Here is a 25,093-nt window from a genome sequence, read left to right as displayed (position 1 = left end):
ATAAGAATATGTATGGAAGTAATAATAATAACGGTATTTGTTAAGCGCTTACTATGTGTCAAGCACTGCTCTAAGCACTGGGGTAGATACAAGGTAATCAGGTTGTCCCATATGGGGTTCACAATCTTAATCCCCATTTTACAGATGAGGTAACTGGGGCACAGAGAAGTTAAGCGACTTGCCCAAGGTCATGCAGCAGACAAGTGGCAGAGCCTAGATTAGAACCCACGTCCTCTGAATCCCACACCCACACTCTTGCCAGGTGAGTACTGAAGTGTTTAAGGGGCACATGGCCAAGTGCATAGTCAACAGGGGAGGTGGCTAGGGGAAGTGAGGGTTTAGTCATCTCAAAAACCAAACAAAAAAAATCTCTCTTTCTCCACATATCTTTTTCCTTACCACAATGTTCACTCTCTAGCATTGACATTTATTGTGCACATACTGTGCTTTTCAGCTTACCCAGTAAAAGAGGTAACAGTGTTCCAACTGAAAAAGAGAAAACCCTGAGAATATGCATTTCATTCCCCAGGAGGATCCACACCTAATTCACAAGAATACACACCTAATTTACAAGAAAAATCAAGTGTTGAAACCCAGGTCAAGGACCTTGACAAACCTATGTATTTAAGAACCACGCTGGCAATTTGCTTAACAATGCAGTATTACTCAAACATTTGAACAAAGGCTGGAGATGGACTGATCAATTCAGAGGGTAAGTAATGATAGGCAGTTTGCAAAATGGGAAAGGCAGTCCTGGTGAAAGGGCTTCTGCTTGGCAAAACATCATGCTGACAAAATTTTTGTTCACGGGGAAGAATATTCAAGGGCTGTGGATGAAAAACGACTTTAGTAATTACAGGGTATGCCAAAGAATTAAAAAAAAAAATACACCTCATCTCCAAATCTGGGAATCTGGAGAGTACACTCTCCAAGAGACCGAGCTAGACATCTCATTTTTTTGCGGACAAAGCCATTTAACTTTCACATGATATCACAAGTAAAAGCCTACAGATCGGCCTTAAGAAATTCCCTGATTAAATTTGAGATCCAGAATCTCAGAATAATCAGGTGCATCAAATACCTCATCTTTTAACCCAGTAGTGAAGTGGTGCTTGCAAAGTGCTCTTCAGATCCAAATACTGTCAATATCCACTCTGAGGAATGAGGAATGCATTTAAACAGTGGCATCAATTAATCGGTAGTACTTTTGAGCACATACTGTGTGCAGCACACTGTCCTAAGAGTTTAGGAGAGTACAATATTATAGTGTAGGGCTTCGTACAGTGCCTGGCACATAGTAAGCACTTAACAAATACCATAATTATTAATGATCCCTGCCCTCAAGGAGCTTCCACCCTAGCTAAGGAGAGAGGAACTAAAATAAGTTACAGGGAAGAGGAAGAAAAAAATGAAAACAGATACGGAATTAAGGGCAAAGGAAATGAGGGTGAGGGGTGAGGAGGAGAATGAAAGCCCAAATGCTTAGATGATAGGGCAGTGCTGAAGAGGCAGGGAGGGGGAGGGGAGATTATGGATCAGGGAAGGCTTCAATCAATGAATCGTATTTATTAAGCACTTACTGTGTGCAGAGCATTGTATTAAGCACTTCAGAGAGTACAACACAATAATATAACAGACACATTCCCTTCCCACAACAAGCTTAGCCTCTTGGGGAAATGGTCTGGAGATGTGCTAATTATTATTTATCCTTTTAAGGATTGTTACTTACTTTTTTACTGTCAGACATTCAATCATATTTATTGAGTGCTTACTGTGTGTAGAGCACTCTACTATGCATTTGGGAGAGTATAATACAACAGACACATTCCCTGCCCACTACAAGCTATTGTAATAATAACATTTATTAAGCGCTTACTATGTGCAAAACACTGTTCTAAGTGCTGTTAGGGATTAAATTGATTTGGTAGAATATATTTATGTACTTTGCCCAAAGGAGCTTCATAATATGTGATCATTTTAAATGTCTTCATAATCACCATTGGAGGCCAAATTATACAGTCTGTGAAAGTCCTAAAGAAAATTATCACTTGAAGACCTGGGTTCTTAGCCTTTCTTCTGCCTCTGGACTGTAGCCACTTGGGCAAGTCACTTTACCATTTCATGTTCCAGTTTCCTCAACTGCAGGGTTGGTAGCATAAGAATTCTTCTGCCTAAATGAGATAAGTACCGTAAAAGTGCTGTGAAATATGAAAACCCTATATAAAATCCAAGGTATTATATTTCTCTCCCCCAGTCCAAAATAGCCTGCCATCTTGTCTTGTTGCAAAAATAGTAGTCAATCAATTGTACTTACTGGGTGCTGAGTGCACAGCACTGTACAAGTCAAGAATGGGACGCATAAAATACAGCAATGAATGGCTTTAAACCAAGTGAAAACTCACTCTGCTACTTTTACCATTGGCCCATTCAGAGTAATTGGGATGAAAGATGCATTAGAAATACCAATTTATGAGATCACATGAGTGGTGGGGGGTGGCGGAGGAGGTTGGGGTGATGGAAGTCACTGCTGCCTTCCTACAAGCAGTATGGCAGCAGCAGCAGTGTGGCTTAGTACGACTTTCCTAAAGGCCTTTACTGACCCATAAGTAGCTTAGCTGGCTGTCTCCCCCTTCTAGACTGTGAGCCTGCTGTTGGGTAGGGACCGTCTCTATATGTTGCCAACTTGTACTTCCCAAGCACTTAGTACAGTGCTCTGCACACAGTAAGTGCTCAATAAATACGATTGAATGAATGAATGACCTGCCCTATTATCACATTAATTTGACCAATATATCACCTACCAGGAATGCGATTCATCAGGAGACTTAGAATAAAGTTTGCCATCATCTATTACTGAAATTTAACTAATTATGGATCAGGTGAGCCCCAGATCCATGTTTTTGGTAATTCCTTCCCATATCTAAAATGGGAAGTAAAGACAAGGGAGAACTCTATCCTAGACCCCCTCCAATCTGGCTTCCGTCCCCTACACTCCACCGAAACTGCCCTCTCAAAGGTCACCAGTGACCTCCTTCTTGCCAAATCCAATGGCTCCTACTCTATCCTAATCCTCCTTGACCTCTCAGCTGCCTTCGACACTGTGGACCATCCCCTTCTCCTCAACACACTAGCCAACCTTGGCTTCACAGATTCCATCCTCTCCTGGTTCTCCTCATCTCTCTGGCCATTCATTCTCAGTCTCCTTTGCAGGCTCCTCCTCCCTCTCCCATCCCCTTACTGTAGGAGTTCCTCAAGGGTCAGTTCTTGGTACCCTTCTGTTCTCCATCTATACTCACTCCCTTGGTGAACTCATTCGCTCCCACGGCTTCAACTATCAACTCTACGCTGATGACACCCAAATCTACATCATCATCATCATCATCATCATCATCAATCGTATTTATTGAGCGCTTACTATGTGCAGAGCACTGTACTAAGCACTTGGGAAGTACAAATTGGCAACATATAGAGAAAGTCCCTACCCAACAGTGGGCTCACAGTCTAAAAGGGGGAGACAGAGAACAAAACCAAACATACTAACAAAATAAAATAAATAGAATAGATATGTACAAATAAATTGAATAAATAAATAGAGTAAAAAAAATATGTACAAACATATATACATATATACAGGTGCTGTGGGGAAGGGAGGGAGGTGAGATGGGGGGATGGAGAGGGGGACGAGGGGGAGAGGAAGGAAGGGGCTCAGTCTGGGAAGGCCTCCTGGAGGAGGTGAGCTCTCAGCAGGGCCTTGAAGGGAGGAAGAGAGCTAGCTTGGCGGAGGGGCAGAGGGAGGGCATTCTAGGCCCGGGGGATGACGTGGGCCGGGGGTCGATGGTGGGACAGGCGAGAGCGAGGTACGGTGAGGAGATCAGCAGTGGAGGAGCGGAGGGTGCTGACTGGGCTGTAGAAGGAGAGAAGGGAGGTGAGGTAGGAGGGGGCGAGGTGATGGACAGCCTTGAAGCCCAGGGTGAGGAGTTTCTGCCTGATGCGCAGATTGATTGGTAGCCACTGGAGATTTTTGAGGAGGGGAGTGATATGCCCAGAGCGTTTCTGGACAAAGATAATCCGGGCAGCAGCATGAAGTAGGGATTGAAGTGGAGAGAGACACGAGGATGGGACATCAGAGAGAAGGCTGATGCAGTAGTCCAGACGGGATAGGATGAGAGCTTGAATGAGCAGGGTAGCGGTTGGGATGGAGAGGAAAGGGCGGATCTTGGCAATGTTGTGGAGCTGAGACCGGCAGGTTTTGGTCACGGCTTGGATGTGAGGGGTGAATGAGAGAGCGGAGTCGAGGATGACACCAAGGTTGCGGGCTTGTGAGACGGGAAGGATGGTAGTGCCGTCAACAGAGATGGGAAAGTCAGGGAGAGGGCAAGGTTTGGGAGGGAAGACAAGGAGTTCAGTCTTCGACATATTGAGCTTTAGGTGGCGGGCAGACATCCAAATGGAGATGTCCTGAAGGCAGGAGGAGATGCGAGCCTGGAGAGAGGAGGAGAGAGCAGGGGCAGATATGTAGAGCTGGGTGTCATCAGCGTAGAGATGATAGTTGAAGCCGTGGGAGCGAATGAGGTCACCAAGGGAGTGCGTGTAGATCGAGAACAGAAGGGGACCAAGCACTGAACCTTGGGGAACCCCCACAGTGAGAGAATGGGAGGGGGAGGAGGAGCCTGCAAAAGAGACTGAGAAAGAACGACCGGAGAGGTAAGAGGAGAACCAGGAGAGGGCGAAGTCTGTGAAGCCAAGGTCGGATAGCGTGTTGAGAAGAAGGGGGTGGTCCACAGTGTCAAAGGCAGCTGAGAGGTCGAGGAGGATTAGGACAGAGTAGGAGCCGTTGGATTTGGCAAGCAGGAGGTCATTGGTGACCTTTGAGAGGGCAGTTTCCGTGGAATATAGGGGACGGAAGCCAGACTGGAGGGGGTCGAGGAGAGAGTTGTTATTGAGGAATTCTAGGCAGCGAGTGTAGACAACTCGTTCAAGGAGTTTGGAAAGGAATGGTAGGAGGCATATGGGACGATAACTAGAAGGTGAGGTGGGGTCAAGAGAGGGTTTTTTTAGGATGGGAGAGACATGGGCATGTTTGAAGACATGAAGACATCATCACCCCTGTTCTCTCTCCCTCCCTCCAGACTCATATCTCCTCCTGCCTTCAGGACATCTCCATCTGGCTGTCTGTCCGCCATAGGTCCTATGGTCACCAAGAGAAATGGACTTTTGGGCAAACAAATTACCTTAAAGACAAAAGACTAACATCAACATGTGTTAGAACAACACAACCCTTGGGGAGTTGACCCTGATCACTGCATTTATGCTCTTCTGATTTGACTTTTCCTAGAAAGTGCTATTGTACTTAGACATGTTTTAAAAGAAAACTAAGCAACCAGCTCAGAACAGCGTAGCTGACAAGTTGAAAGTATCTGCTGATTCAGTACTAAAATACACCAATTTCATTAAGATCATCAATATCTGAAAGACAGAAGACAGTGGAGAGGCCATTTCATGTTTTTAGCGGCTCATTAAATTGTTCTGGAGAAGCAAACAGAGAGGTGATAACTTAAAATGCAAAGATTTTCCTTTAGTTTAAGAAATAAAAATTATCTTTTACCTTTAATTCATATGACTAAAACTTTACCCAAGGTCATTCCATGGAAGAAATCTCAAAGTAAATAATTGGGACTACTTCCACAGGTGAAACTCTTATGGATTTTTGTCCAGGCTGCAGATGAAAGACTGTACCTTACAATCAATAAAATGTATGCTCAGGACAAAGTGAAACAAGAAGCCTGTTAAAACACTCAAGCAGTTTACCATTCCAAACATAAAGTCTGTATTTATGTATTTGCTCCTACTGGTAGATATATGGTTCATTTTCTTGCCTCCATGGCCCAACAACCTGAAATAACAGTGACATGGTTACTTCTCCTACTGTTTCAGTTCAGTTATAGGAAAGCAAATACATACCATCCCTAACCAAGGTAACTTATTAGTAAAACAGAACATGCCTACGATTGATTGATTTACCACACTTTTTTGCATAATTCTTGCTACTTCAAAAGAGCAGAGAGGAAATACTATTGTGGCATCAAGCCTACTAGTAAGGGGAGCAGAGGAAAAAAAAAGGAGAGAAGAAAGGGAATTGTAAGAGGGAACTTGAGACTGCATCTTGTGCTCTAAGTGCTGAGTTCAACAGACACTGAATTAAATGGCGGTAATCCCCAAACTCTTATCTTCCTACCTCTACACTGTACATTGCTTACACAAATACAAATCAATCAATGCACTTACTGTATGCAGAGCACTGTACTATGCACTTGGGAGAGCACGATGCAAGTGGGTGTGGGAGACATGATCCCTGCCCACGAGGAGCATACGGTCTCTAGGGGAAGCTAGACATTAAAATAAATTAGGGGAAATGGCTAGACTGTGAGCCGGTTGTTGGGTAGGGACCGTCTCTATATGTTGTCAGATTTGTCGCTTTTGTCCTGACTGTAATTTTAAATAATAATACTAATATTTGGTAAGTGCTTACCACGTCAGGCACTGTACTAAGTGCTGGGGTAGATTGCAGTGAATCAGGTTGGTCAAAGGGTCTGTCCCACATCCATTCATTCATTCAATCGTACTGATTGAGTGCTTACTGTGTGCAGAGCACTGAACTAAGCGCTTGGGAAGTCCAAGTTGGCAACATCTAGAGATGGTCCCTACCCAACAGCGGGCTCACAGTCTAGAATGGGGAGACAGACAACAAAACAAACTCCAGTGGGAGTTACACCCCAAATTGCACCCCAAATTGAGGAGAGCTCAAGAGTTGGGGAACATCCTGTCTCACATGAACCGATCACTCAGTGATATTTACTGACCGTTCACTATGTGTGGAGCCCTGTACTAAGTGATGGGAAGAGTACAGGGAAAGTGACCGTTTGTCATGTTGTATTCTCCCAAGTACTTAGTACAGTGCTCTGCACACTGTAAGCGATCAATAAATACGACTGAATGAATGGCCCTAAATATGGTTAGATCGATGCCGTCATGGGTATTAAGAACAGTGCTCTGCACATAGCAAGAACTCACTAATGTGAGTTAAGAAGCAGCGTGGTTCAGTGGAAAGAGCCGGGCTTTGGAGTCAGAGGTCATGGGTTCAAATCCCGGCTCCGCCAGCTGTCAGCTGTGTGACTTTGGGCAAGTCACTTAGCTTCTCTGGGCCTCAGTTCCCTCATCTGTAAAATGGGGACTAAGACTGTGAGCCCCCCGTGGGACAACCTGATCACCTTGTAACCTCCCCAGCGCTTAGAACAGTGCTTTGCACATAGTAAGCACTTAATAAATGCCATTATTATTATTGTACTTCCCAAGCACTTAGTACAGTGCTCTGCACACAGTAAGCACTCAATAAATATGACTGAATGAATGAATGGCAGACTATAAGGTTGGGTAGGGCACATGGCTGCTAATTCTGTTGTATTTTCCCAAGTGCTTAATGCAGTGCTTTGCACATATTAAGTGCTCAATAAATACCACTGACTGACTAATTGATGTACCTTAGTGTTGTGGGACTGTGGGTGGGGTTAACATTAAGCAGTTAAGGGTTCAGCAGATCCAAATGGCATAGGCATTGCAGAAGGGAGGGCAAATAGGGGACATGAAAAAGGCCTCTTAAAAGAGATGGGATTTTAGTAGGACTTTGAAGATGACAGTCTGTCAGATCGACCCCCAGCCCATGTCCTTCCCCTGACCTGGAATGCCCTCCCTCCACACATTCGCCAAGCTAGCTCTCTTCCTCCCTTCAAAGCCCTACTGAGACCTCACCTCCTCCAGGAGGCCTTCCCAGACTGAGCCCCTTTTCCTCTCCTCCTCCCCACCCCCCCCACCTCTTTCCCCTCCCCACAGCACCTGTATATATATTTTTACACATTTATTACTCTATTTTACTTGTACATATTTATTATTCTATTTATTTTGTTAATGATGTGCATATAGCTTTAATTCTATTTGTTCTGACGATTTTGACACCTGTCTACATGTTTTGTTTTGTTGTCTGTCTCCCACTTCTAGATTGTGAGCCCGTTGTTGGGTAGGGACCGTCTCTATATGTTGCCAACTTGTACTTCCCAAGCACTTAGTACAGTGCTCTGCACACAGTAAGTGCTCAATAAATACTATTGAATGAATGAATATGAAGGGGGAGGGCATTCCAGGCCAGAGGGAGGATGTGGAGAAGGGGTTGGTAGAGAGACTACTGAGACTGAGTTACTGTGAGCAGTTTGGTATTAGAGGAGCTAAGTGTTTAGGACAGGTTATAACAGAAGATCAGTGAGGAAAGGAGGGAGCAGGAAAGCTGATTGAGTGCATCAAAGTCAATGGTAAAGAATTGTTGTTTAATGTGGAGGAGGATGGGACAACCACTGGAGGTTTGGAGAAGTGGAGAAGTGTCAACTGAATGGGTGTTCTGAATCTACTCCTCTACCTAACCAGCAGAGCACTGCTATCATCTTTTACAAAACTAATAATTTATCTCCCTACATGGAGGTGAGGTGCTAGGAGGATGGACTGTGTGATGGAGGCAAAGTAATCCAACATTTCTAGAGTTCACATATTAGGCAGACCTAAATTCTTCCTGCTGCAATTAAAAATCTTTCTCATTCTATCCCCAAAGGATTTGGTGGACAATTGGACCCCAATGGCTCTGGCCTGACCCAAAATGGCCTTCCCTGATGCAGTTAGAAAGTGAAGCTGTAATGTGGCCCTGGAGCAAAGTGAGCAAGTCTACCAAGTAGCAAAACTGGTGATTCAAACTCACTTTATTAATGCATGCTAGGCCAATATAATATCCCTTAGACCCAAAAATCATCCCAGGGCCCAGCATTAACTTCCATAATGTTCTCTAGGCTGTCGATGCAACAGAAACAGGGAGGAGCCATATTGTTGTTGGACTGAATAATAATAATAATAATGATAATAATAATAATAATGGCATTTGTTAAGCACTTACTATGTGCAAAGCACTGTTCTAAGTTCTGGGGGGATACAAGATGATCAGGTTGTCCCACATGGGGCTCACAGTCTTAATCCCCATTTTGCAGATGAGGTAACTGAGGCTCAGAGAAGTTCAGTGACTTGCCCAAGGTCACACAGCAGACATGTGGCGGAGTGGGATTAGAACCCATGACCTCTGACTCCCAAGCCTGTGCTCTTTCCACTGAGCCACGCCAATACCCGAATAATCCACCACCTGAATAACACGAACCACATCCCCTTGAAGGATTCCAGTCTTGGAAACTTTATTAGATAGAACAACTAGCACCTGAAGTTCCCAAAAAGAAATTCTAAACTTCATTTTGTTAGTCTCAGAAGCAGAAAGATTAATGAGATTGAGATTAGGGTTGTTTAGCTGTAGGACTAAAAATAACCACTCAACATTCAGAGCAATCCAGGGGAAGTGCAGGTTTAGAAATGTCTGCCGGGATCCTGTTGATAGCACAGCATAGAATTGATCAATACTGTAAAGTGGAAAGAATACTAATAAATATAAAGCAGATAAAATCAATCAATAGTATTTATTTAGTGCTTTCTATGTGCACACAATCCCTGCCCACAAGGAGCTTCAGTCTCTGAGGTTTAAGGCTGCATATACACAGCTTGATTGACTGATCACCAAAAAGCTCATGTTTGGCCACATGGGATCCCTATGGTTTTTCCTTGGGAGAAGTGTATGGAAAAGATTTTCGACTCAAATCACCTTAGGAAAATTTTAAGGAGAGAGATATAGTAAACCAAGGTCAACTCAATTCTCTCCAGGTTCCAGGGAAGCAACAGGCAAGGAGCAGGAATCCGAAACAGCACAGCAGCACAGAAAAGGGTAGTTCTACAAAACTCTGTCTTTGGAACTTCCAGAGCTCATGACATAAGGATCCTCTGCTCCCTACTCACTGAAATGGTAGTTCCATCCAGGAGCCCATAGTTTACTGTTCGATTCTACTCAAACATTTCCTGGTTCTGATTTTTCAGTCTGGCTCTGTCAGTATTACTTCTTTCATCCTTCAAGTATTATTACTCAAGACTCTCCTTCTCTACCCTGTATAGTATTCACTGATCTTCTAGTACTGAAGAGTGGAGTTCATCAAGAAACAGTTCCTTGATGGATGAACACCTTCCCTCTTCCTTTCCTCCTGTCTTCTTCCCTCCCTCCCCTTCTGTCCTCCCCCATGGCTGCAGGTATCTAAATGCTATGCCTATTACATTTTATTTTTTACTGGTGTCAAAGAATGTTGATGTTCCAGCTGTTGAAGCACTGTTGCTTAGCATTCTTTCATTCAATCGTTTTTATTGAGTGCTTACTGTGTGCAGAGCACTGTACTAAGCACTTGGGAAGTACAAGTTGGCAACATATAAAGACGGTCCCTACCCAACAACGGGCTCACAGTCTAGAAGGGGGAGACAGACAACAAAACATGTGGACAGCTGTCAAGTCATCAGAATAAATAGAAGTAAAGCTAGATGCACATCATTAGCAAAATAAAAAGAATAGTAAATATGTACAAGTAAAATAAATGGAGTAATAAATCTGAATAAACATATATACAGGTGCTGTGGGGAGGGGAAGGAGGAGGTAAGGTGAGGGGATGGGGAGGGGGAGAGAAAAGAGGGAGCTCAGTCTGGGAAGGCCTCCTGGAGGAGGTGAGCTCTCAGTAGGGTTTTGAAGGGAGGAAGAGAGCTAGCTTGGCAGATGTGCAGGGGGAGGGCATTCCAGGCCAGGGGGAAGACGTGGGCTGGGGGTCAACGGCAGGACAGGCGAGAACGAGGAACAGTGAGGAGGTTAGTGGCACAGGAGCGGAGGGTGCGGGCTGGGCTGTAGAAGGGAAGAAGGGAGGTGAGGTAGGAGGGGGCGAGGTGATGGAGAGCCTTGAAGCCAAGAGTGAGGAGTTTTTGCCTGATGCGTAGGTTGACTGGTAGCCACTGGAGATTTTTGAGGAGGGGAGTAACATGCCCAGAGCGTTTCTGCACAAAGATGATCCGGGCAGCAGCGTGAAGTATAGATTGAAGTGGGGAGAGACAGGAGGATGGGAGATCAGAGAGGAGGCTGATGCAGTAATCCAGTCGGGATAGGATGAGAGATCTGAAAAAAAAGTTTTGTTTTGTTTTTTTCTTTTTTAACAAAAGGCCAGGAGTGTAGATCATGTCTGACAAAGGAAAGTTCAAACAGGGCTGATACGCATTTACAATTTCTGTTACTTAAAATCCTTAACAATCTACCTCTTGGCTCTCCTTACTATTTTAAAATTGAGTCTGGGGCCATGGTGTTCATTCCCAAAAGGAGTAGAAATTAAAAAATATTTTCTCTACCCCCAACAGGAGGCTTCTACTATTAAATTTCTAATCTGAGCATTAATTTTAAAAATATTTACATGAGAATGGGTAAGCAAAGACCTTTAGCTACAGTTAACAGGACTACACATCAGAATTTTCAATCAATCAATCAATCGTATTTATTGAGCGCTTACTGTGTGCAGAGCACTGTACTAAGCGCTTGGGAAGTGCAAGTTGGCAACATATAGAGACAGTCCCTACCCAACAGTGGGCTCAATTTTCAGAGAAGACGCTTAAAATTTATCCTAATCAGTAATATATTGAGTTTCCGCTTCAGGCAAAGTGCTATATGGGGCACCGAGGTGATTACAAATGAAGAATAGGGCATGATCCTTGCCCAATGGGTGCCAAGAAACACTCAAGAGAAACAGGATATGTTGACCAAATTTCTCCTTAGAACATAAATCAACGCACTTTTTGGAGGCAGGACACTTAAATAACAACAACAACAACAAAAAACCAAACCCAAAAAACAACAACTTAAAATTACCCTAACTTTGAAACTGGGCACAAATATTAATTTAGATAATTTTTAAAACAGTTCTATTATCATTTTTGTCCATTATATTTTCTTAAGTACTTAAGAACTTGCTGATTGTATGCCTTTTATGTAGCTTATAGGAATCCCAATAATATATCAAATCCAGGAAGGTCATACTAAGAATAATAATAATAATAAAGTGGTATTTGTCAAGTACTTTGTGCCAAGAACAGCACTAAGCACTGGGGGAGATATAACAATCAGGTCAGGCAAAGTCCGTGTCTCACTAAGGGCTCACAGTGGGTTATTAATCTCCATTTTACAAATGAGAAAATTGAAGCATCGAGAAATTACGTTTACCCAAGGTTGTACAGCAGGCATGTTATAAAACTGAGATTTGAACCCACATTCTCTGGCTCCCAGGCCCAAATTCTTGGCCACTAAGCCATGCTGCTTCTCGAAAAGTGAGACGAGGCAAAATATTAAATTATAATATATTAAATTACTTCCTTGAACAATTTCAGTGTAATTTTAGTGTGAAGCAGAAATACATACATTCATTTTCTTTTTCCCCCCTAATAGAAAGTTCCCACATTTCAAGTGAAGAAATGTGAAAAGTAAAGAAGATAAAGAATTAAACCTTATGTGAAAAGAAATAAAAGAAATTACACCTCTGGACTGTACCCTGAACAAAGAAACACAGCACCTCTGTCAGTATAATATACATATCCTTATACTCTGCCGCTTCCCCTATATTTAATTTAATGTCTGTCTCGCCCACAAAATTGTAAACTCCTTAAGGGCAGGGATCATGCCAACAACTTATATTGTACTGCACTCTTCCAAGTGCTTAGTACAGTGCTCTGCACATAGTAAATGCTTAATAAATACTAATGATTAATTGATTGAACCTTCAGAAACTAATTTGAACAGAGCCTGCTTGAATGGAAAGTGAAATGCAAGAAATTATCCTTTCTAGGAAGTACATGGTGCCTCAACATAAAGAGCACAGTCACACAGAGAAGCAGCGTGACTCAGTGGAAAGAGCATGGGATTAGGAGTTGGAGGTCATGGGTTCGAATACCGGCTCTGCCACTTGTCTGCTGTGTGACCTTGGGCAAGTCACTTCACTTCTCTGTGCCTCAGTTCCCTCATCTGTAATATGGGGATTAAGACTGTGAGCCCCACATGGGACAACCTGATCACCTTGTAACCTTCCCAGCACTTAGAACAGTGCTTCACACATAGTAAGCACTGGAATTTCCTTTACCCATATCATGATGACTGCCTTATGAACTGTATCCTAAGAAATAAAATATAGCTAAACCATTACTGACTTTTTTGAAAGAGGTGGTCATGTCTTGGGATTTGGTGGGCTGTGTATAGTCACCACTCCCTAATTTCAATTGTTGCCTTGCTGAATACTACCCATGCTCATGGGGAATAAGCTGCAATATCAAAATGTAGTCGATATTTACCACTGTATGTTTGATTCAGTGGGTGTTTTGGATTTCAAGTAAATTTCTTTTCCTCTGACTTTCCCCTTCTTTCAACCTTAGGTTTCTGTAAGTGCTTAGTACAGTGCACGTAGTAAGCACTCAATAAATATGAATGAATGAATTAAGCTCAGTAAATATCCTCCCTGGAAGTCATCCCAGATATGATTCCCAACCCCCTCCCCTACTTTCAAGCTGCTTAGAAAAAAAAAATTACAAAGAGCTTTGTCTTATTTTTATTCCCACTAGTTCTTTGAAAGGTAAGTTAGAAACCAATCAAACATAATCCTACTGCTCACTTTGCGCCTACCAAATCCCGCCCCCTGAGACCAGTCAGGGCAAGCCCACTGCCCTGCATTATGACCCTACATATATTTTAAGAATGGCTATTTAAAGACAACTGGTTATTAAGGGATTAGAGGTAGTAATATTTATTATGCACCTACTGTAGGCAGAGCACTGCACTTAACCCTGGGGAGAGTTAGTCTCAGACCCTCAAGGACCCCCAGTCTAAAAATAAAATGGTGATGGGTTCAGCAGAAGACACATTAGGAAAGAGGAAATCATATAAATATTAAATAACAAGGACAATAAAGTTCAAAGTATAGCTTTCTTTAAAAATGACCCCTTCATTCATTCATTCAATCCTATTTATTGAGTGCTTACTGTGTGCAGAGCACTGTAATAGGCACTTGGGAGTACAAATTGGCAACATATAGAGACAATCCTACCCAACAATGGGCTCACAGTCTAGAAGGGGAAGACAGACAACAAAACAAGTGGACAGGTGTCAATACCATCAGAATAAATAGAATTATAGTTATATACACATCATTAATAAAATAGAGTGATAAATATGTACAAGTATACATAAGTGCTGTGGGGAGGGGAAGGAGGTAGGGTAGAGGGAGGGGGACGATGAGGAGGGGAGGAGGAGGAGGAGAGGAAAAACGGGGGGCTCAATCTGGGAAGGCCTCCTGGAGGAGATGAGCTCTCAGTACGGCTTTGAAGGAAGGAAGAGAGCTAGTTTAGGGGATGTGTGGAGGGAGGGCATTTCAAGCCAGAGTTAGGACATGGGCCAGGGATCGACGGCGGGACAGGCAAGAATGAGGCATGGTTAGCGGCAGAGGAGAGGAGTGTATGGGCTGGGCTGTAGAAGGAGAGAAGGGAGGTGAGGTAGGAGGGGGCAAGGTGATCGAGAGTTGGATGGTCAGCAGAGAGCTCAACTCTGGAATGTCATCTGGGAGATACACGAGATTCTAACCAGCTGCGGGGCCTGCGGCGGGGGAGAGGGGGTGGGGGGCAGTGGGGGCAGAGGGGGCCTCGGTGTCCTCGGGTGGGGATGCAGATGTCCGGGAGGGGGTTGGCCATGAGTCCAGCTGAAGATCATGGGAGCCCAATAGCAGGCTTCTCAGGAAGGGAGATCCTGGGACCTCATGGCGGGAACCGGAGGGGAAAGATCCTACCAGGAGCAGGGGGCCCCGTGGTCCGATGGTGGGAGGGCCTCTCAGGATCAGGGATCCTGGGCCCTTATGGCGGCGTCTGGAGGGGAAAGATCCTTCCAGGAGCAAGGGGGCCCTGCAGTCTGATGGTGGGCCTCTCGGATCAGGGATCCCGGGCCCTCATGGTGGCGATCGTTGGCACTTCAGGGTCATCGATATTTAGAATGGACCATGGAATTTAAAGTTGAAGAGTGAGGGCCATAAATTCCCATTTGCCAACCACAGGGAAGTGCTGGGAAGCATGGAATCACCTTGATTAAATCGATTTGGTTTTACAAATTAGTTCTAAATATTTCATTTGTAAGCCCAGGATCCCTTTTTTTTTTCCATTCACCAGGTCAAGTGATGCTTCACATGTAATATTATTTCCTGAATCTAGAACCTTCTGCAGGAACTAATGTTTAGCCTTCTGGAAAATGCTGAACATTTTGAATCTAGGATCAACTGGGTATTCCTTCCACAAATTGAAATACAAAATTGGGACCACTGTAATTCAGTCTTAGTTGAAACTACCTAACAGCAACAGGCTGCGAGTCACACAGGAGGGAGAAGACAATAATAAATGTGAGAGATTCATTTTAAGAGATATCAAAACATAAGTCCTCAAATTTCCTACATGCAGAAGAGCTATTTAAGTGTTTTGCTATAAAAAGGCAGACAAGTCATTTTTTGTGAAAAAGTCTCCCTCCTTTCATTCATCCCTTTGGGCAGAGAAACCTGATACTTCAATATTCTATACTTCCCAAGTGCTTAGTACAGTGCACTGCACCTAGTGGATGTTCAATAAATGCTACTTAACTACTAAGCAAATTAATTTGTCTTTGTTAAGTCAGGTGAGCTCAGAAATCTACATTCTGAGCTCCATTAATGTTTCAATAGAATTACAGAAGCCCCAAAAGTTTGTGATTTTCAAATTAAAGAAAAGCTCTGTTGTGAACACCTCTCTCCCCATATTTGGCAAGGTGACTTGAAAGTGATTATGATAAAGAGTAAGGCCCATTGAGGTAATCATGCTTTCAAAATGTATCTTACAATTACAGAGAGACCCAGAGAGATTTTAAAGGGAAAACTGGCATTAGCAACAAGATACAGTAATTTTGGTTTCAATTACACCAATAATTATTTTGAAGTTTAAGATCAAAAATGTCTAGCCTGTTAATATTTCTATTAAGAACAATAATGACTCGTATTTTAGGGACAAAATACCTCATTTTTATTTGAAGGAAAGGCTTTATTCTTTAGCAGAATGAAAAGGTCCACACTTTTGACAACAAAATTAGTGATGGGTAAAGGCCATATAATGCTGCACAAAACTCCAAAACTAACATAGTTGAAGAATTGAGTGAATTTTCATCTTTTGGTTTTTGATATTGCTAATCTTCCAAAGGAATACAATTTTGGAGCTATACAGTGCCTTTTCTAAAGCATTTTCAGCCACTTGTTGCTTAGATCAAGTAACAATAGCACCAAAACCTTAACTGACAGGGTAACCCACTCTGCGGCATTTACTCACAACATCCTTGGACCTTACAGAGAAGGGAGGAATTAAACTGGAGATATACAGAGGCAATCAATCCTGGTGGTAGCTCCACTTGATAGTGTTAATAGAGTATTCTCCACATTTGCTAATGAACAACTCCATTGACCTGAAGGACTTTGGTGCCATGAACATACCACATGGCTCAGGAGTGGGTTGCTAGCTCGATTAAGACATGTGGAAATTTAAATAAAATCTTAGCTGATGGGGGAGGGGGAATAAATTGGTGCATGAGGTCATGAGAGGATTGGAAAAAGTGGAACTATGGCCTCCCCTACTTCTGGACAAATGAACTTTCACAGTGGCCCCATGAAAATTTGGTACCTCTGGGAAAGGTTTCTTCAGCTGGCATGACTGGAAGAGTATCACCTATTAATACTATTATGACAGAGGGTCCGTATTTATCCAAGGGTTTATGCCAAAGTCATTCTGAATGAACCAACCAGGAGGCCCACAGGCCTATAGCAACTGAGTCCATAATATCCTATTTACAGAGTTAACTAATACAGCAGTGGCCAAATAAGACCACGAGTCAAGAGAGTCACAATTGAATAACCAAGCCCTTGCTATCCCAGAAGTGCAGCAGGATTTCTAAATCATTTAATTAACTTTCTAAAAAATATGGTGAGCGCTTTTGTCCGACAAATGGTTTGTGCTGATCAGAAAAGGCAAGTCCTGATATTTTAGAACAAAGAAAATAAATTCTAAAGATGATTTCCACATCTCCATTTTAGGGTGTGTCCAAGGCCATAAGGATTTAAGACTGTAAAAGGCAATGAATTTGAACAATTTTTGCTTGGCACACTTTAAATTTTAACTCCTAAAGCTAAATGACCTCAAGTTGTCACATCGCCTAGTATACATTTCCCTGATTTTTCTGAAAACTGACAAAAACAGGTACAACATCCTTAATTTTTTTTCCCTTCAAGCCAACTGTGGTTGCTATGTAGGGTTATTTGTTACCAAGGTAACAGCATATATGTAAGTACTAATGGCCTGTCCTTTTGCCAGGCAACAAACAGCCTTGTGATGCAACTGCACCTGTCTCAGCTATGCGTTACTATGGAGATATTCTAGTTACCATGGTTACCATCACGCTAATCGCCTAGCAAGGGCAGACATACAGCAGTCTTCTCCTAAAGCCCAGCTGTTCTTCCTGGTCTTTCACTGAAGATTGATTGTCTAGGCATGTGATGGAATGCTTCTCAACTGAGATGCACAAGAACTTCATTAATGTTATTTGAAAAGATTAGTTTGTGTTCCTGCTTACAGAACAAATATTAGACTTGTTAAAGAAACTGCAAATGAGGGCGTTATAAAATCTTCTATTGAAATATATTTATTAATCCACACAGTTCATAATTGACCTAAAAAAATAGCAGTCAAAAGATCATTGCTCTTAGGTTTATGGCTTTCGTACAAACACCTCACTAGGTTTCAGTGACAAAAAGACATTTCAAACCCAAACAGCAGTACTCTAAGAAAAAATATATATTCAGCAGTAAGCCTGGCACAGCTGTTTTCAGAACCTGATATTTATGCAATTCACTCTTTTAAAGAAGATAGACCACATCTCCTCCCCTCCAATTAGATCATTTTTTGAAAAATGGCTTCCTTGACTTAAAAGTCACCTAACAAATCAATACAGGAAAGAGTGAGATATAGCACTGCTTTCCTCTGTTCACCCTGAAGCCCAAACACACCCATTCAGAGTAACCGACAACAAAACAGATCACTCAAGAGCAGTTCACCTGGAGATTAGATTCACAACAGAGTGAAGAGTTTCCCTAGGTGGTTTAGCTGAAACCAAATTACCTGCTTGCCTGATTCATATAATTGTTGCTTAAAATGTAGCAAGCTAATCTTTTGAAGCTACCAGGTTTAATTTTTTGCTGAAATTTACATTCATCAAAATTAGTTCTTCCCTGGCTATGGAATAATTATGGATACACCACATAGTCAAAACGGTAAGATTTTCTGTATTTTAAGAAGATTTGACCACTCGAAATGCTTTTACTATTTGATTCATCAACCTATTATCAATACAGTGTTTATAATTTTATAATTTGTTTCCACAATTTCTTGCTTAACCCAAAATGAGGTAAATAGTTAGAAAATACAGCTAATTATAAATGCATGATTTTCTTACCTTTGATATGCCTGAGGAGATGTAGGGGGTGTATTAAACACATGGGAATATGGGTGATAGGGTGTCTTTTTCAAAGCTTGAATTAGATTTTGTCTATATTCTGGATCTATGCACCACAAGGAGCCCTTGCCAATACTCTGCAAAGAAAATTAAAATACAAAAGGTAAGTAATTTTGTTTTAAGCATTTCAATAACAGCCGTGTTTACTCAAAATCATTATATTAGTTTATTTGTTGACACTACCAAGCACTGTTTATGTAATGAACATTTTTGCTCCTGTGAAGAAACATTTCAATTTTACGGCAATACTTAAATTGTGACTGTCAAAACAGTTGCCACTGAGCACAGGTTAAATCAATGCAAAACTGTAGTATACAACTACCACTCCAAAAACACCCACATAGAATTCTTAATTAGCATCTTCATAACTTTAACAACAATTAACACTATGAAAGTGAGTTTCAAACACTTCAGATTTTTCAAACTGAAAAAAAAAACAGGAAATAGTGAAGGTCAGAGACATAATTAGTAACTACTTTTATGTTTTAAACATTAAAATATTTAATCCACCACTTATAAGGACTGTTTGCTCTGAAACACAATCCTCTAATTTTCTTGCTTGTTTATCAATTTGTCAAAAAAAACCCCAGTACTAAACTTAGAAGAATTCTGATTAGAGAGGCCATTGGTCTAACCAAGTACCCTTTCCTAGAAAACAAAATAGCTCAAGAACTGAATCTGCAATGGTAACCTATCCCAAAACTCAATATTTATTCTTGAGCTCACAGCAACAAGCTCCACACTCCAGAGTTAGTCCAAAACTATATATTTTCTGAATTTTTCTGTTCTTTGAGCAACCAGATTTGTTTTTTAAGTTCAACATGAAATACCATAAAAAGATCTAAGACAGTTTAATTTCCATTTTCACACAAATGTTTTTCAGGTGCTCATACCAGAGACCTAGAAAGTAAAGAAACAAATGGCAGTTCTGATTACCGTGTTGGTCACCACACTGGCTGCACGCTTTCAAATGACCTCATGTACCCAAGGCATTTAGATAAGGACATTTGTAAATATTTACTGTTTCAGGGAGGAAAAAAAGTTAAATTGCATAACCTCTGCCCTTGGCCCCATGCTTTGAAGCCAAAGGGCTGATTCTGTACTGAGCTATTGTACTGAAGACCTTCGCTGCTAACAATTTCCTCATATTCTCTTTTATAAACTTTGCAGAACATGCAAAAATAAGAATAAAGGATCACATGGAAGTGATCCTAAGGCATTTTTAATTTGCCATGTTTTTACACAACTTCAAAAATGTATTTATTTTTAAACAACTCAGTGAACTTTTATTCAGAGGCATGACTAATAATGGTGGTATTTGTTAAGCGCTTACCATGTGCCAAGCACTGCTCTAAGTATGCCTCCAACAATGGGCAAGGTTCTTTAACACTTCCTGATACTCCTATTTGGTTAGCATTGGGTTCAGGGAACTTGCTCAAAATTCACAGAGAGAGAGTATAGGCACACATTTATGCCTAATGCAGAAATAGGTCATCATCATCATTTGTATTTATTGGGTGCTTACTATGTGCAGAGAACTGTACTAAGCGCTTGGGGAAGTACAAGACAACTGAGTTGTCAGAAACTTTCCCTGCCCACAGCAAGATAACAGTCTCTCTCTCTGTCTCTCTGTCTCTGTCTCTCTGTCTCTCACGCGCACACACACACACACTCTCTCTCTCTCCTCCCGGCACCCCCCTTCCCTCCCCCCCCCCCCCTTTTTATAGCCCTACAGCTGAATCAAGTTGATGCTTCTCTTCCAAACATCAAATTTTCCAGTTGAAGAGTTGGGATGTTTAAAAACATATCAGGTTGTTGAAACTTGGCTTACATTTTGCCAGCCAATTTGCAAACTCTATTTCATGTGTTCATGCCCAAAATGGCTACGACAGGAAGATCACACTTTCCAAGTAGAGCATGTCCATACATGTGCATACAATCACAAACACCCACACCCACACACACAGTGCCAAATCCACTGTGCTGAGTTATTTTTAGAGAAAGTTTACAAAGGCAGTGCAAAAGGTAATTTTAAAAAACTCAAAAAACCAAGAATGGTTGGCATTTAATGGTAATGGTTGGCACCATTAAAAATATATGCTACACCACCACAAAAGAGGTTAAGAGGGAGCTGAATTTTAACAATTCCCTGAGATTATATATACAATGTCTTTCCACCCAAAAGGTTTAAAGGGCTTCAAAACATGAACTCAGCCTGGGTGACTGTGGCAGATGGAGAAACAAATGAGAGATGTCCGACCCCAAAGTCCAATGGAGAATCAGTGGCAAATGTGTAACAGTCTCCAGTTCAAACACTCCAGTCATTGCACCACCCTGTAATTTAACTATTTAAACAATCAATCCATGGTATTTACTGAACATTTACTGTGGGTAGAGCATTGTGTGTACTAAGCCCTGGGAAAGTCACAATACAATGGAGCTGGGACATACTATCCCTAACCTCAAGAAGCTTACTTCCTAGTAGAGGAGACAGACATTAAAATAAATTACGGATAGGGAAAACAGCAGAATATAGGGCTATGTACATAAATGCTGTGTGGCTGAGGTGGGGCAAGTACTAAAGTGCTTAAGTGGGAGCAGATCTAAAGTCATAGGTGGTGCAGAAGGGAGGGTGAATAGGGTAGGTAATGAGATATTTGTCAGGGAAGGAATTCCTGGATGGAATGTGATTTTATGGGGCTTTCAAGATAGGGAGACTAGTGTTCTGTCAGATAGGAGGGAGAAGGAGTTCCAGGGCAGAGGGAGGATGTGAGCACGGGTTGGACAGTGAGATCAAGGTTCAGTAAGTAGGTTGGCATTTCAGGAGCAAAGTGTGCAGACTAGGTTGCAATGGGAGATGAGCGAGGGTTTGGTTCAAGGGGGATAGCTGATTGAATACCTTAATAAAGCCAATGGTGAGGGTTATTGTTTGAAGTGGAGATGGATAGGCAACTGATTGAATACCTTAATAAAGCTAATGGTGAGGGATATTGTTTGAAGTGGAGATGGATAGGCAACCATTGGAAGTTTTTGAGGAACGGGGAGATGTGTGCAGAATGACTTTCTAGGAAAATGATAAAGGCAGCACAGTGAAGTGGACTGGAGTGGGGAGAAACTGGAGGCAGAGAGGGCAGCAAGGAGGCTGAGGCAGTACTCATCATGAATATTTATCCCAACGAAATCTACAAAAAATGACTACTTTTAGCCAAGGGAGATTTACCTTAATACAGAAAGTATTTCAAATCATTTTTAGTTGTTCAAAAGAAAGAAGCCAGTAAATACCTGACCTATGCTGTCAATTATTCTGGTGAGTTGGTGATGGGGCTTTAAGCAAATGACAGTCACAAACACTTGAAACGATTAAAGAAACTGCTGACACTTGGGTTCAAATATCATCGTGGAACAGTAAAAGGTTTGCTTGAGAACTTTCTCCACCCAGAAATCCAGGGAAGGAACCAAGCTCTTTTTTCTTGGGGCAGGAATAATTACAGCTAATGCACCAAAGTGGGGAGGGGAAGGTTAACCTCGATTCTAATCTGGTCATGAGTTTAGGGAATCTGAGCTTTTCCAGTAACATAAACTCCTCCTCCAAAGATTACTTCTAGCGGGCTTGAATTTCTATCGGAAATAGATATGTGCATCGCATGACCTCAAGATTAAAAGTGTTGCAAATTCCTAGGGAACAGAGAAAGGCAAGAGAAACCTATCAAGGTGAGGCATATGAGAAATAGACAGGACAGAAGAGAGGATTCCACCCTGGAAAACACCCTAAAAACCCCCAAACACTTTCTTTGTGAAAAACAGCTGGAAGAAGAGTGATCATTTTTCGTTTTAGACAACTAGGGGGGAAAGTAGATAACTAATTGGTTCCTTGAGACCAGTAAGAAGACATGAATACTTCTGGACAGAATCTAGCCTAAAGAATGGGAGCAATTAATTAGTGAGGAAGATTAAAAGAAATAAAATAGTGTAACGTGGCTAAAGAAGGCCACATTCTAAACATTACATTAGTGTGAGGCCTGAAGTGTTCTATATTCAGTATTGAACTGTAGTAGCTAGCTATAGCCCTGATAGGTCATGGCATACCATGCTTAAAATCTGTTCTAACTAAATTCTAACCTTTTTATTAGACTTCATTGGTCCCAATCTTAAAAATGTCAAAATAATTTGCTCTGAGCTTTAACTCATGATTCCCTGATCACAACCCATTTGGTCTATAGAACAACACTTAAGCCTTCACATCAGCCCTCCAGACTGTAAACTCATTGTAGACAGGGAACAGGTCCAGGAACTCTGTTATACTGTATTTTTGAAGCACTCAGAACAGTGCTCTGCACACAACAAGCACTCAATGAATACAATTGATTGACTGATTGCCTGCTTCTCCTTTCCAAAGAATCTACCGTTTCAATTCATTCATTCATTCTTTCAATCCTATTTATTCATTCACTCATATTTATTGAGCACTTACTGTGTGCAGAGCACTGCACTAAGCACTTGGGAAGTACAAATCAGCAACATATAGAGATGGTCCCTACTCAACAACGGGCTCACAGTCTAGAAGGGGGAGACAGACAACAAAACAAAACAACTAGACAGGTGTCCATACCATCAGAATAAAGGGAGTTATAGCTATATACACATCATTAATAAAGTATAGTAAATATGTACAAATAAAATAGAGCAATAAATATGTACAAATATATACAAGTGCTGTGGGGAGGGGAAGGGGGTAGGGCAGGAGGAGAGAAAAAAAGGGGGGTTCAGTCTGGGAAAGCCTCCTGGAGGAGGTGAGCTCCCAGCAGGGCCCTGAAGGGAGGAAGAGAGCTATCTTGGCAGATGTATGGAGAGAGGGCATTCCAGGCCAGAGGAAAGACATGGGCCAGGCGAGAACGAGGCACAGTGAGGAAGTTAGTGGCAGAGGAGCGGAGTGTGCGGGCTGGGCTGTAGAAGGAGAGAAGGGAGGTGAGGTAGGAGGGGGCAAGGTGATGGAAAGTTTTGAAGCCATTAGTGAGGAGCTTTTGCTTGATTCGAAGGCTGACAGGCAGCCACTGAGATTTTTGAGGAGGGGAATGACATGCCCAGACAGTTTCTGTACAAAGATAATCCAGGCAGCAGAGTGAAGTATAGACTGAAGCAGGGAGAGACAGGAAGATGGGAGATCAGAAAAGAGGCTGATGCAGTAATTCAGCCGGAATAGGATGAGAGATTGAACCAACAAGGTAGCGGTTTGGATGGAGAGGAAAGGACAGTTCTTGGCGATGTTGTGGAGGTGAGACCAGCAGGTTTTGGTGACAGATTGAATGTGTGGGGTGAATGAGAGAGTGGAGTCAAGGATGACACCAAGGTTGTGGGCCTGTGAGACGGGAAGGATGGTAGTGCCATCTACAGTGAAAGGAAGGTCAGGGAGAGGACAGGGTTTGGGAGGGAAGATAAGGAGCTCAGTCTTGGACATGTTGAGTTTGAGATGGCGGACGGACAACCAGATGGAGAGGTCCTGAAGGCAGGAGGAGATATGAGTCTGGAGGAAGGGAGAGAGAACAGAGGTGGAGATGTAGATTTGGGTGTCATCAGCGTAGAGATGATAGTTGAAGCCGTGGGAGAGAATGAGTTCACCAAGGGAGTGAGTACAGATGGAGAACAGAAGGGGATCAAGAACTGACCCTTGAGGAACCCCTACAGTAAGGGGATGGGAGAGGGAGGAGGAGCCCACGAAGGAGACTGAGAATGAATGGCCAGAGAGCTAAGAAGAGGTACCAGACAAGGCTCTGCCATTTCCTTGGGCAATATGGCATCAATACCTCTGCTGGACCTAATCCTAAAAGAAGTTCCCAGACCACCTCTCCCACAGCAAGCATCCTCTGGTGGTCGGTTCCTTTCCCTAACACCACTGGGGATATTTTTTAATCCCAGACCTCAGATCATTAGCCTTGGCAGAGGCATGGTGGGGGAAGGAGGAGGGAGAAAGGGAAGAGAGAAGAACAGAGAGAGAGACAAACAGGGACAAAGGTAGCAAGAGTAATTTCAAGATGACCATGGTGGGACTCAGGGGGCCGGGCAGGGTGGGCCGGGGGGGAGTTGCTCCACAACTATAAAGGCATGAATAGCTTCTCCTTTGGCCCAATCACCCTCCCACCCAAGGCAGGGCATCCCACAGTTTTTCCCCCAAATCCCAACCTGGCCAAAACACCTTACCCCTTGCCCCTTGCCCCTTGCCCCTCATCCCTTAGCTTTCTCAACATTACTGATTAAAACTCCTACCTGAACAAAGTGCTAAGTGCTCCATAAAAATTAAACTAAAACCCAACCTGGTACCTGCCCTTTAGGGGTTGATAATCTAACCCGTGAGGCATGAAGGCTTGAGAAAAATATTCAGGTAAGAAGACAATTTGTTTTTTTTTAAAAGTTTTATAACATTTGACCACTATTTTTAACATGCTTGGATGAAAGGATCAGCTTGGGAGAAGGGAGGGTATGCAAAAGGGGACCAAGAAAGGTGGTGGT

General features: G+C 42.4%; 1 protein-coding gene across 9 annotated transcripts in view; it reads right to left on the bottom strand.

Moving 5' to 3' along the window:
• Positions 1-25,093, bottom strand: part of FOXN3 (forkhead box N3) — a 383,654-nt gene that overhangs the window by 160,268 nt on the left and 198,293 nt on the right. For all 9 annotated transcript variants that reach the window (XM_038751984.1, XM_038751976.1, XM_038751969.1 and 6 more), the window contains one exon: positions 18,530-18,666. In XM_038751984.1, coding sequence (XP_038607912.1) covers positions 18,530-18,666 — 137 coding nt within the window. The remainder of the gene's footprint in view (positions 1-18,529; positions 18,667-25,093) is intronic.

This window comes from Tachyglossus aculeatus, chromosome 1 (assembly GCF_015852505.1).
Source record: "Tachyglossus aculeatus isolate mTacAcu1 chromosome 1, mTacAcu1.pri, whole genome shotgun sequence".
Lineage (NCBI taxonomy): Eukaryota > Metazoa > Chordata > Mammalia > Monotremata > Tachyglossidae > Tachyglossus > Tachyglossus aculeatus.
This window is presented reverse-complemented; position numbering and strand designations above follow the sequence as displayed.